This window comes from Sturnira hondurensis, unplaced genomic scaffold (assembly GCF_014824575.4).
Source record: "Sturnira hondurensis isolate 20B ecotype Veracruz unplaced genomic scaffold, ASM1482457v3 Scaffold0024651, whole genome shotgun sequence".
Classification (NCBI taxonomy): Eukaryota; Metazoa; Chordata; class Mammalia; order Chiroptera; family Phyllostomidae; genus Sturnira; species Sturnira hondurensis.
Genome location: NW_028097282.1, coordinates 32527 through 45836, shown reverse-complemented (window position 1 = coordinate 45836; position 13310 = coordinate 32527). Strand labels below are relative to the sequence as shown.

The following is a 13310-nucleotide window of genomic DNA, read 5'->3' as shown; positions in this document are numbered from 1 at the left end:
TCTGGCCTACCCCAGGTGGAAATATTGACCCGCCATGAGTTTGTACTTTACCAGGTCAATAATTACTGTCCCTTCCCCATACCATGCCATCTCTCTTTCATCAGGCCTCCTCTGCCTTCTGAGATGAAAGGGATTTCTTCACATTTTGACAGATGGATACAAGGATAGGGAGCTGGGCCTGCAGACTGCATTGGCCTAGGAAATCTGTAAAAATCAGTGAGTGCTGATTAAGACCCCTTCCCTATGTGATATTCTACTCTTCCAGTCTATGATTATAGCAGCTTGAGCCAAAAGGTGAGGTATGGCTCAGCCTGAGATGAGTGGGACTGATGCTACTATTAGGGGTGGGCTGGACCAAGGTAAGGCTGATCGGCCCAAGCTCTGAGTCCCTCCTTTATTTAAGCACCCATATGTCTATGACAGTCATAAAAAGAAATAGAAAGGGAAGAGAAATGATGAGGAAGTAGAGGGAAAAAAGGAGGAAGGGTAGAAGGAGGCAGACTGTTAACCAACCAGATAATAGGGAGACTATCTATATACTTATAAACTAACAGCACCCACAGTTCTTGGGAAGCCACAGCCCTCAGAAACTCTAAGGCTAAACAAGGCGCCTTGTTTCATTTTATCTCTCTATCTCTCTATATCTACCCTCTCTATCTAGAGAGGGATATTGGATATCTCTCTATCCCCTCCATCAGTGGTTCCTAAAGTAAGATGGCAAGGAGCTTCTCAGCACACAGAGGCTTGAGTCTTCCCACCAGGCTCCTGAGGACACAGTAGCACCTTTGACAGTTGCGTCTATTGGGGTACTAACAAGCTGGGGCTAAGAGGCCCCATGCCCCTCCCCCCCCGGGGGTTAGAAAGTATACGGAGAGGTTCCAAAGGCCAGGGGGTGATCCAAAGGTTTGGATCCTGGGAGAAGGACCCTGGCAAGTTTGAAGGCATTCACGAAGAGGATTTGGTTACTAAGTTTGGAACACCTGGAGCTTTGGCTCCAAAGGGATGGTCAGGTGGCTAAAATGCTGTGTGCATAGGTTTGGGAACAAGTGTGCTGGTGGCAAAAATGTAAATGCTGAGCAGGGTGGGGTAAAGGGTAGGGGTTGGAGAAGAGCACACGATGACAAGGAAGAAGCATTAGATTGGTTCCTCGGGGATGGGAGAGCCTGGCAGCAGCTCCCTACTGGGTTCTGGGTCAGGGGCCAACATCTTGTCCTTGCTGGAATCCCTTTGCTCTTTCTTGAACATCCTTTGATGCATCAGAGGGACGAAGAAGAGTATTACAGCTCCAATTATTGGGGGCACACCAGCAAAGTAGAAGGCCACATGGTAGTCCCCAAAACAGGTATGGAGGAGGCCTGAAATAGTTGAGAGAGAAAAGTCAAGCTCAGCTTTGCCCTACTGCCCCAAAGTGCTTTCTGCCTCTTCTCAGGGCCATCACAATACCTGTACAGAGAATTTTGTCCTAAACTACCTTGACCTAAGGGACTTGAAATACTTCTAGTTGTAATAAATTAAACCTTTATTACAAAGGTGGATGACTCCTCCAAGGCAATGGGGCTACAGGCCTTTGAGGTTAATGCTGATTATGAAAGAAGCTGATGAAACTTCTTTTAAAATTCTCCGTTTGTGACTCTCATGAAACTACAGCTAACTTCTAGTCACTCCGAGGTATGGAATTAATTTAAAAGAAGGAAGCTAATTTGGATGAACTTCACGGAATATGGCCAAGCCTTGTCTTGGTTCACAGTGACATACCATCCCACTCCAAAGTTGGACTAAAGTGTTCTTGTAGAACAATTCGGTCAAATTCCTACTTGTATTTTCTCTTAAGTTCTCATTTGCCCTAACAGGGGTGCTGTATGTGTATCCTTCCTTCCAGTTACAGATATGGATTGTCCCTCTGGGTTCCTCTAATTTAAGAATACCACCTATGTGTTTGGCATGGGGTGCTAGGCCTCCTCAACTCACCTTCAGAAGCTAATGTGAGCCACCTCATAGGAGGAATGAACTCAGAAACACTACTGAGGAAAGGCAAGTAGGCTCTTGTGCTGCTTAGGAGGTAAGCAAATTGGAAAGGGATGTGGATCCCGGAACCCACCTTTGGGATCTATGGCTGGGTAGAGGCTCCCCTCTCCCAGTGGGCAACATGATTCACACAAAGGGTGTGAGTAGAAGCTTTTGCCACTGTCATACAACACAACGAGAGATGTTATAACATCTTGTACAGAATTTGTGTTCAAGGAATATTTGTTGAGTTAGCCTACTTGGCCAGCCTAGGAAAAGCTAGCCTACAAATTAGTATTTGCAATAAATCCTAAAGGAAGGAAATAAAGTTCTCTTTCCATTGGTTTTCCTTGTTTCCTATGTTTCCTGGGGTACCAACAATGTTCTTCTTGAAGAGTGGAGAGAAAAACTGGAAGTGCTGAAATACAGCAAGCCAACATTTTGCTTATTCCCTATAGGAAGTGAGCCTCACTAACCCAGTCCTGGGATGAGGTCATAATCAAATCTCTTCTACAGGCTCAGTTCAGAAGCCAGTAGAAGAGGAAGGGGTATCTCTCTAAGTCTTGATAAAACAGGGCCCATTTTCTCTTCTCTTCCTTCCCAGCTACCTTGCAAATAATCACTTACCTGTGAAGAGAAAGGGGATACTAGATCAATAAAATGGTCAAGAAGGCCAAATCTTTTCTCTCTCCACCCTCTTGGAATCAGTCATGCTGCCCACAACAAAACTCCACTGAAACTGATATATAGCTATGAAAAGCCTATTCCCCAAAATGGATCCATGCACATATACTGTGCTTAATCTCTTTCACTAATAGTTGTAACAGGTTTCATGCACTCTGACTAGGCTGCTTAAACAGAGAACAAGAAGAAAGGGAACTTTAAGTAGAGGTACTTAGGCAAGCTACCGCCCAGGAAAGACAGGACTCCCACACTCCCACCCCCCCATCCCCATAAAATCAGCCTCACCTGCAATGGGGGGCCCAGCAATCATCGGCAGGGCCATCATGCCCAGGAGGTAGCCAATGGCCTGTGAGGCCTGCATTGGGCCCACCAGTTCAAATGCGATGGGGGCCATGATGGTGATGAAGAAGCCATCACACAGGCCCAGGAAGAGGCAGACAACAATGAGGCCCCCGAAGCCCCGGCACAGGGGAATCATCATGGACATCAGGCCCAAGAGCAGGAAGGAGATGACCTAGAGGAGCAAGGCCTGAGGTTGGTCATGTTATGCTTGCCAGTCAAGACCACATAGCAAATCATACCTCCTTTATCAGGGTCTCATTCCTACCATATCTAAAATGAGGCAGCAGGGTGACAGCAGAAAAAGTAGCTGGACTAAATAGTTACTTAGGCCTCTTCTAAGTCCTACATTAAAGGATTCAAAGTTTTTAAGAGAGCTCTTATTTAACTGTGAGTCTATGTTGTTGCTGTCAGTGGGTTTGTTAGGTTCATCAGTTGGTTTTTAGAAAGGATGAGAAGTGTCCTGGCCATCCCATGTGAGGAAATCTCTTTGCTGGGGGGGGACTTTTGAACTTTTCCCAGGCTGTTTTGGGATGTTTAGGCAAAATCCAGGAATAAGAACCCAGATACCCCAGCTTCTTCTCTAGGAGATTCATGCATGATATCAACAACCAAGCCACAATGGTATAGCAATATAACAAGAGTTAATACCATTATATAACACAAAAAGCCCATTAACTGATTTCAATCAGCTTTAATTACTACCTATTTTATCTAGTTGCCTGTTAACATCCTCTATGTGGCCCTGCCAAGGTTTGGAAATTAAAAATCTCTCTTAGAACTGAGAATCAGGCCTGAAGAACTGGCCTAAAGTGAGGCTATTCTGCAGGTTGTCACCATTTCCTTCCCAATAGACTGTCCAGGGGCTTGACACGAGACACATGTACCTGTCTTCTGCAATAGTAGAAACTACAGGGTCTAGTGGGTGGCTCTTCAGAACACCTGAAGCTATGTTACACTCCTTTCTTCTCCCAGTCCTGTACTCAGGGAGAAGGGCAGGGGTGGGGGGCAAATTTATGTGATAGAGTATTTTCAGTAGCTCAAGAGAAAGAAGTTCATCCATTGTCTTGTGTTCATAGACTGAGACACCAGAAGGATGAGTTTAGACAAGTTACTTTCCCTCTCTGGGCCTTGGTTCCTCATTTGTGAAATGAAGGAGTTGGACTCCAAGTTGATTGTTTCAGCTACAACATTCTAAGATTGTTTTATATTATTCTAAGTGGTCAAACTGGGTCAAATAAGAGTGGAAATGGGGAGAGAGAGTGGTGGGTGGGCAGGGTAAGTGGACAGCAGAAGCACTGGGCCCTAAGCCTAGTTCTGCTTCTGACTAGCTAATTCTTCTGCTTCCATTGGAACTCACTCTGCTCAATAAAAAGCAAGAGCTGCTTGGGCCCTAACTCTCTCCTAGGGACTGTGGTGAGAAATGAACTATATGGCTAGGCAAGAGCTACTGCCTCTTCTCAAGATAAAGCCCTGGCCCTGTGCTAGCTTACCCAGATTTTCAGTGCCCTTTGGTATCTTGGAGCTGCTAATACTGGCAGGAAAGACACACAGGGGTGGCATGTAGAAGAGGCTGGGAAATTCACACATAATCTAATGTAAAAATCCACCCAGATAAGGCACTTGCTGATATTTGCACAGGAATTCAAACTTTCACAATCGGTTTATCTTAATGATAGGCTTTTGGTTGGACTTTTTATCTCTGGGACTTGGCTCTGCCTACTAGCACTTAAGGTAAAGTAGAATATGAAAAGAGCATTACATAGGAGTTCAGCTCTGCCACAACTGGCTGGGGGTCTTCCCATTAGTTTACCCATCAGTACAATGAGAGATTGGACTAGATGAATCATAAGGGCACCCCTAGCTCTGACAAAGCAGATTCACCGATTCTTGAAAGCCTAACACAGAGTTAAATACAACAGAAAACTTTGTCCAAGATATCTGAGGGTATTTAGGAAAACCCTTAGGATTGTCAAAAGACAGAGAGATCCCTGCTGTGAGTGTAGTTAGGCCCCCTTGCAAATGATTTTAGGGCTTTCTTAGGGAGTCAGTACTCAAGTACTTCCTGATGGATTATTTGTGGTCACATGTTTTCTGGAACTGCCATTGCCCCTTCACAGGGCTTCACACTTGGGCATCTTCTAGTAAAGTCAACTGCAGGAGCAATAAGAATGAGCCAGGTTAGAAAGGCAATATTGCTGTCAGGTAGACAAAGATAGACAGCTTAAGCAGTAGTAGTGGTATTCAAGCCAGACCAGAGTCCAATTCACACAGAAAGTGGCCTGTTGTGTCTACTGCCCACAATATGAGGCTACTTGAGTCACTATCAGAAGGATTAAAACCTTGCATAGCTATAAGACTTTTCAACTTCCCAAAGCCTGGTCATGCCTATAATTGTTTTAGTCCTCACCTATAAGGTGAGGTAGGAAAAGCAAGAATTATTCTAATTGTACAAATGGCTAAAGTAAGGCCTAGAGGAGGGGAGTGGTCTGGCCTTTCATGGTCCTTTTTTTGTGTCAAAGAAGAGGGTGGCATTTAACAGCCAGTGTTTGGTGCCAACTAGCTCTGGAAGTGTAAGAGATTATGAACTTGACCCTGGCCTACAAGAGAGAGACACTGGGCTACAAGGTGTTACACATGTCCAAAACCTTCCAAGAGAGTGTAGGGTGGCCATGAGATCACCCCTCACTGGTGGCAGTATCTAACTGCTGGCCTCACTTTCCCTCTTTCAGATGGGAGAGCCATTATTAATAAAAACTTTCTTTGAATATATTCTAGAGGTTACATTTAGACTGTTCTCACTGGGTCCTCACTCCATCTTGATGAAAGAGGCAGAACAAGAATGATTATATTCATTTGAAAGCAAGGCAAACTGAGGCTCAGAGAATTTATTGACTTTCCCATGTTGCATAAACTGGTGTCCAAGTTGAGGCCCAGGGCACAACAATGACATGACCTACCATTCTATCCTAAAAAGTGGGGATGAAGTAGCATCTGTGGCAGTATTCTTCCCCACAGTGGACAGGGTGGCCACACTTACCTGCAAGTAGATCTTCTTAAGTCCAGGAATGGAGTCACTGATACGGCCTGACACAAGGCGCCCAAGGCCTGAGGTAGCCCCAATACACACCAAGAGCACCCAGGTCTGCTTGATTTCCAAGAACTCCTCTTCTACATACTTCACCTGAAAAGCATAGCATCAGACCCCCCAAGACAAGAGAAAGAAGAGGAGCTGACTGATTAACTGTGGGCATATCCAGAACCCTTTACTGCCTACTTGTCTAGACTATGATAAGAACTACTTTCCTTGTAGCCCTAGCTCTGGGACAAACTCCCTGGCTGCTTCTAAGCACTTAAAAGGCTGCATATTCCCTGGTTCTCTACATTCTGGGCTATTGAACACAGCTGAGGGGAATGGGTATCTCCAAGCCCCTTCTGAGTCCTTGCAGGACAGAATACAGCCTTAACAGTTGAGAAAAATCCAATGGTCCCCCTATAATCTCCCCATTACCTGACTCAGAACTGACAGACTGGGGAAATAGCAGATCACCAGGGGAGAAGGATCCATCAACTTTGAGGTACACTTCTAAAAGTGTGTTTTAAGAAACATGAGGTCTGTGGAAAATAATGATAGTACAGCTGACAGTTCCAGTCAAAATTTGGGTGGATGCTGGTTAAACAAAACTGAAGGATCCATTTACTGCAGGATTTTTTGGTACCTTTAAAAGATTGCTGCATAATATGAAGCTAAAGAGATATAATATATGTTATTGCCTAAACAAAATCATCTGACCACAAAGACCAACATTCCATAGAACACACTTTTAGACAACCCTATCCTTGGGTCATCTGGGCTAGTCTCCTCCACACCAGTGATGCTTATCTTCTGAAAACCTACCCATCTAGACTTATCAGTGGGAGAAACTTCAGGCATAGGCTTTTCCCTAAGGAACTAACTCCACTTATTTCCCACTGAAGTCTTCCCTCAACCTGTCCTCTTTCCCATTCTGAGTATCTCCAATTACTGTTTGTCTGTTTTTCCAAAGGTCTCACTTTTGCCCTTTCAATATCCTCCACCCCTACCCTCTTGTACTACAGGCAGGTTAATGGCAGATTCTTGGGACCAGGTTGAGTGGGCCCACCCTGGTATTCCTCACCAGGTGTACATAGGGAACGAAGTAGCCAAGGGCAGCAGCAGCAATCCCAAAGGCCCAGATGCGGTAGGTACGTTGGCGAAACACTCGCATGTTGAAATACTTCCTGAGTTGAGCCAGAAAGCGTTGGCACACGGTATGGACACCTCTCTTGCTTGGGGTGTCCTGGGAGCTGGGCAGGAGGGGCCGGTAGGTGAGTGAAAGCAGTGTAAGGATAAACATGAAGGTACTCAGCACCTGGAAGGTTTGGGCGAGCTTTATCTTAGCCCCCAGCGTCTTGATGAGAAGGGGGAAGGATATGGAGAAGATGCTACTCCCAGCAGACACTACACCATTGGCCAGACCCAGGCGGCGTTGGAAGTAGTGGCCCAGGATGACGAGAGATGGCTGAAAGGCGAAGGAACAGCCACAACCAAAGAGAATCCCATAGGTGAAGTAACGCAGGCTTAATGAGCTGTGGGAGAGACACCAAGAGCTATCCTCAGCAGCCTTACCAGAAAATTTACCTGCCCTTTCCCCTTCACCCACCTTCACCCCATGGCCCCCATCATTAACCAACAGCCCCACTTACCACTGACCCTCAAAACAGACAAGGAGAAGAACCTTGTGATCCCCATTTTTCAGATGGGGAGACAAGCTCAAAGAAGTAAAGTAATTTACCCAAGGTAGCATAACTGTGGATCAGCAAAGTTTGGACCTGACTCCAGATCTGTGCAACTCTATTTTGAATCACAGAATCCAATCAGAGATGATTGGTCAAAACAAAGTTGGAACCAGCCTATTCAAAGACTGGATGAGGGGCTATTCAGTGCTTTAGAGAGAACAGTTTCACCTATTGCTCACCTAGGCAGCATGGGTTGGCTGGTAGCCAAAGCTTTATCCCAGGTAACAACAAAGGCCTGCAAGGAGCCAAGATCCTGGAAGGTTGAGACCCTCCACAGGACTCTTCAGTATCCTTCTCCATGTTCAAAGTTCTTAATATTTCAGAGAATGTCTGGTGATCTCCTGAGAGATAGCCCATCCTCGACCTACCCAAAGTCTGAATATCTCAGCATAACCTAGCTGCCTGATGGGAAATGGAACCTCAAAAAAGTTATGAATCTCACAGAGTAACACAGGTTCTGGCTTAAAATTCTTAAGCCTGCAGGGGCCATAAGCCTCTGTACCAGAAGGCAAAGTGGTCAGCAGGGAAAAGACCATGTAAAGGTTAGCTTGGCCAGCCATCTCCCAAAAATATTGGCACAACCTAGTGAGGAATTTTATTTTCTTTTTGAAGCCTCCCCATATTTTGCAATAGCTTTTATCTGACAACTTAATTATCTACTAGTTTCCATGGTCAGGCAGTTTCTCCCCACAGATAGAGCCAGTCCTAACACTAAAAAGACTGGACCTATGCTGAGGGATGATATGGTGATTACACCCATGATTCCAACCACAGCAATCATTACTATTGCTTTCCATCTGCTTGTATTCACTGGATATGAGCAAGGGCTTTGGTTTCAAAAGGGTTGTCTCCAATTGGAACACATAGCTAAGCCACCTGCTCCTCTCCCACCAGATTCCTTGGGGCCTGCTCTCCTGAGATCCTAGGGACTCAATTGGATGGCATGGGTGAAGGATTTTGTCTAAGGGACAGGAGTTAGGCCAGCAGAGTGAGGGCTAGTGAGGGCAAAGCATGAGGTTCTGTCTAGGGTGTTATGTGGTAGATCTATTTCTAAATGCAACCTAAGACAGGAGGCCCCTAAACAGGCTTGCAAGTCCTCCCAAGCCCTGTCTGCATTCTATTCCACATCATGCCATCCAAAGGAATTCGGAGCCCTGATTCAAAGAACAGGAAGGATGACTTAGAGCCCCAGCCACAAGCAGAACCATTTTTCCACTGGGTGTGAAGCCACCCAGAAAATTTCTCAGCTTTGAAGATATTGTTATAGAAAAGGCAAAGGGGTTGAGCGAGGAGCTTAGGGGCCTGGAGAACAGAATGCCTACTCCAATGTGCCTAAAGATGAGTGCCAGAACAAAACACGCCTGAGCTTCTTCCCTTTCTGTAACAGCTCATGTGAATTACAAGGGGAATGGGATCCGTATGTTGCTAATTTGTTTACACTTTGCTATTCTTGTCCTTAAAAACCAGGCCTTTACTGTGTAGTGCTGAGACTGGAGCTGCTTCTGAGGCCTAGCTCTTTCCCACAAGGAGCCAGGCACCAGCTTGCTAAGGATGAATGAGAACAACCACTGGAGAGGTTCCAAAAGGTTTTGAAGCTGCTTGCTTGGGAGGACTGAGCAGGTTCCAGGTAGGACATGGTTTTCCTCTCCTCTGAATTAGGTGGGACTGACTCAAAAAAACATTGCAGGACACATCTAAGCTTTGCTGGAGGGTAGGCTGGGCAGCCAGAAACACTCACGTCATAAAAAAATCTGGCTCATCCTCAAAGGGCCCAATTGTGGCAGAACACTATTTATCATTCTCTGATGTGAGTGGAATATTAGACCTAGAGAGCATAACCATGGCCCTACTCTGGGGAACAAAGCTCAGAATGCAAATCTCTGACAAATTAACTGTATCTCCAGGCCAGCATTTTCCTACACAAACCCAGGCAGATTGGAAGTAGGAGGTACCATAACTTTCAAAGTGTTTTTGGCAGATAGTCAATGGAATCCCCTATTTCTCGGTGTGTAGTGGAGGGTTTTCACTTCTCCCCTCAACTACAGACATGCTTCTGCAGGGCTGGCAGAAAGAAAGCAGAAAATGAACCTGTAGCTTGCTCCTTGCCTGTCACCACTAAGTTCTGCCAGTGCAACCAATAGGACGAGAGTTTGACTTTAGCTTAGGCCTGGCTGGATAGCTCAGTGCTAGGTTTGTACCTCCATCAGGATGCTGCTAAATATCTCTTCTCATGCCCAAGATACGAATCTTTATTTGTTTCAAACTAACCATGCATTGGCAACCAGAAACATCCTGAAAAGAGCCAGAAATGCTAAACAGCCTGGGGCTCAGCGGACCTCTTTCTCAGCATAAGATTCCCTCAGGAATACTGTAATGGTAGGTGTCTACATGAGTTTGCTCTAAAAGCTCATTACCAAGAAGGCAGATGAGGTCATGAGATGTGTGGTACATTGAAAGGGAATAAAATGGCAGAGCTGGAAGAGACCCAAAAAGACCATCTGACTTAATCCCCTCATATTAGAGATACAGAAATTGAGGCCCAGAGAGGGGAATAGTACTCATCAATTGTTCCATATCCATTTAGTGGTCAAAACTGGACACAGGCCCATCTGTATAAACTCCCAAACTTAGACCCCTCCTACCACTTTGGAACTCTTGTGTCTTCTTTGGGGATATTCCCTACCAATGGGCACTGGGGATGCTACATAGATGAGTCCCATTGGACAATGAGTATTCTGCATGAAAAGGGCCACAGAAGACTCTGCAAGGAGAAGAATGTCTCTAGTTAAGTCCAGAAAGAGGCCAACCCTCAGGCATAGGCATCCACCAACTCCTAGCCTTACCTGGTGAAGGAGCTGGTATGGAGGCCGATGAAAGCGACAGCAGCACCTGCAGTTGCTGTGATTCGGCAGCCCAAACGATCAGTAAATATACTCACAATGGGAGAACAGAAGAAGATCATGCCCATTGAGAGGGCTCCTACCCATGCTGTAGAGAAAACAAGCACAAAGATGCCTTAGCTTAATGTGGTATCTGGTGGTATGACTGGTATCTCAATTCTTTTTCTCTGGCCTTTCACAGGGGCATTGCATCGGCCTGTGCTGCCAGCCAGCTACTCCCTAGTGGCCAGCTACTCCTAGTGGCTCTCTACTCCCTAGATAGCTTGGGCAATTTTCAAAGTACTTGTAGCAGGGCAATGTGAGAATGAAGAGTCTAGTTTATAAACACACCCAGAACTTGAAAACTGAGGTAGAGGGGCTTTAAAGATCAAGCAAATAATGAAACCTAACTAGTTACCATGTAGCTGTACATTTCTCAGCCTCTTTGGCTGTTTAATAAAACCAAGTGATTGAATTCTAACCAACAGAATGTGGTTAAGTGATAAATACTACTTCCAGGCCTGGACCATAAAAATGTCCCATCATGTTTCTGTGTTCTGATGAGCTACAAATGCAGAGTGACCTTGGAAGCAATGTATTAAGACTGGCGGAACTGCCATCAATTCTATCTGGGTCCCTGAATAACTACATTGAGCAAAGTTCCCCTTCCCTCTCCAATATGAAATCCCTGTTCTGAATGATACATAAGAAATAGATAAATATGGCTTGAGCACGGGCCTGCGAACCACATGATTGCAGTTCGATTCCCAGTCAGGGCACATGCCTGGGTTGCAGGCCAGTTCCCAGCAGGGGACTCATGAGAGGCAACCATACATTGATATTTCTCTCCTTCTCTCCTTTCCTTCCTCTCTAAATGATAAACAAAATCTTTTAATAAAAAAAGAAATAGAGAAATATTTTGTCCTTTAAGCCATCAAATTTTTTAAATTGTTACATCCACTTTTAAAATTTTTTATTGAATTTATTGGGTTGACATTGGTTAATAAAATTATATTGGTTTCAGATATACAACTCTATAATACATCATCTGTATATTGTATTGTGTGTTCACCACCCCAAGTCAAATCTTTCATCACCATTTATCTCCCTTTAACCTCATCTACTTCCCCCAATCCCCTTTCCCTCTGGCAATCACAGTACTGTTGTCTGTGTCTATGAGATTTTTTCTTTACTTAATCCCTTCATCTTTTTTTACCCAGACCCTCAACTCCCCACCCCTCTCCCAGCTGCCAGTCTGTTCTCGGTATCCATGAGTCTGTTTCTATATTGTTTGCTTATTTATTTTGTTCATTAGATTCCATATATAAGTGAGATTATGTGGTATTTGTCTTCCTCTGGTTTATTTCACTTAGCATAATACTCTCCAGGTCCATTCATGCTGTCACAAAGGGTAAGATTTCCTTCTCTTTTACAGCTGAGTAGTATCCCACTGTGTAAAACATACCACAGCTTTTTAATCAACTCTATTTTTGAAGGCCATTTGTTATAGCAGTCAAACCAACAGAAACTAGAACAAAGATATCCCTCCACTACCATTTTATTGGTAAATAAGCAGGTCCAGAAATGTGAAGGAACTTATCAAAGATCATGCATCAAGTAAGTGGCAGAGTTGGGACTCAAATCTAAATGTCCTTATTCCTAGTCCAAATTAATTGTATTATTTTATATCTTCCATTGGGATGAATAAAGTTTCCCATCACTGGAGGTGTGCAAGCAGAAGCTAGATATAAAACAGGGGATTCAAGCATTAGGGTCATATTTAGACTAGTCTACTTTTTAGGCCCTTCCAGGAATGCTAAACCAGATCTATAGCCTTAAGCACTCAGCTACTTGGCTTGGAGCCAAGAAGTATGGGCATTAATCCTTTAAGAGCTAAGGTAAGGCTCATCTTGAAGATGCTAAGACTAAGGAGCAAGGAAGGTCACAAACACAATACAGGTTCAGGAGCCACCCAAAGATTTCTAAAGAAAAAGGTGACCATTATGCTGAAGTTTTTCATCGGAGCCCATGTTGGGCAAATCCCTGGCTCCAAACTTGAATAAGAAGAGTTTATTCTGTTTAAAAAGGCTCTTAAGTGTCTGTAACAAAGCTCACCAGAGAGAAAAAAAATTGTCCTTTTAGTTAACATTCTTCTGGGCCATTTTTCCTTGTTCAACCCTCAGAAAGAAAACCCAAGGATTTTTGTCTGTTTGAAGACTGTTATCAAGTTTCATCTTGGGCCTCTCTTTTCAAGGTTGAATAATTTTAGTTCCATTAATTTTTCTTCTTATCCTTAATTTCTAACTCTGTTATTACTTTCAGAGCTCTCCTCTGAACACATTCCAAGTCTTCATCATCATTATCAAAAAGCGTCATTGAGTATCATCTGAGCAGAGCACCAAGCCAGCTTCTGGCTTTCATCAATTGTGGAGGCCCAGGTGGGCCAGAGAAGGGCAGTCTGAGTGAGGTCAGGGATAGCTGACTGCCTTTGTCTCTTACTTCAGTGCCTAATAGGTTTTTCACATCCCCACTGGGAAAATTTGCATTGCTGCATCTTGAGCCCTACCTGCCTGGCTCTTAAAGTAC

General features: G+C 44.5%; 1 protein-coding gene across 1 annotated transcript; it reads right to left on the bottom strand.

The window, feature by feature from the left end:
* Positions 1 to 780: 780 nt before the first annotated feature.
* Positions 781 to 13100, bottom strand: SLC16A2 (solute carrier family 16 member 2). The gene is made up of 7 exons (XM_037038583.1): positions 13041 to 13100; positions 12724 to 12778; positions 10689 to 10860; positions 7185 to 7635; positions 6068 to 6211; positions 2974 to 3202; positions 781 to 1355 (listed from the first exon to the last, which is right to left on the bottom strand). Exons 1-7 carry the CDS (start codon positions 13098 to 13100, stop codon positions 1135 to 1137), a joined length of 1332 nt encoding a protein of 443 aa, XP_036894478.1. The 3' UTR covers positions 781 to 1134.
* Between the last annotated feature and the right edge of the window lie 210 nt (positions 13101 to 13310).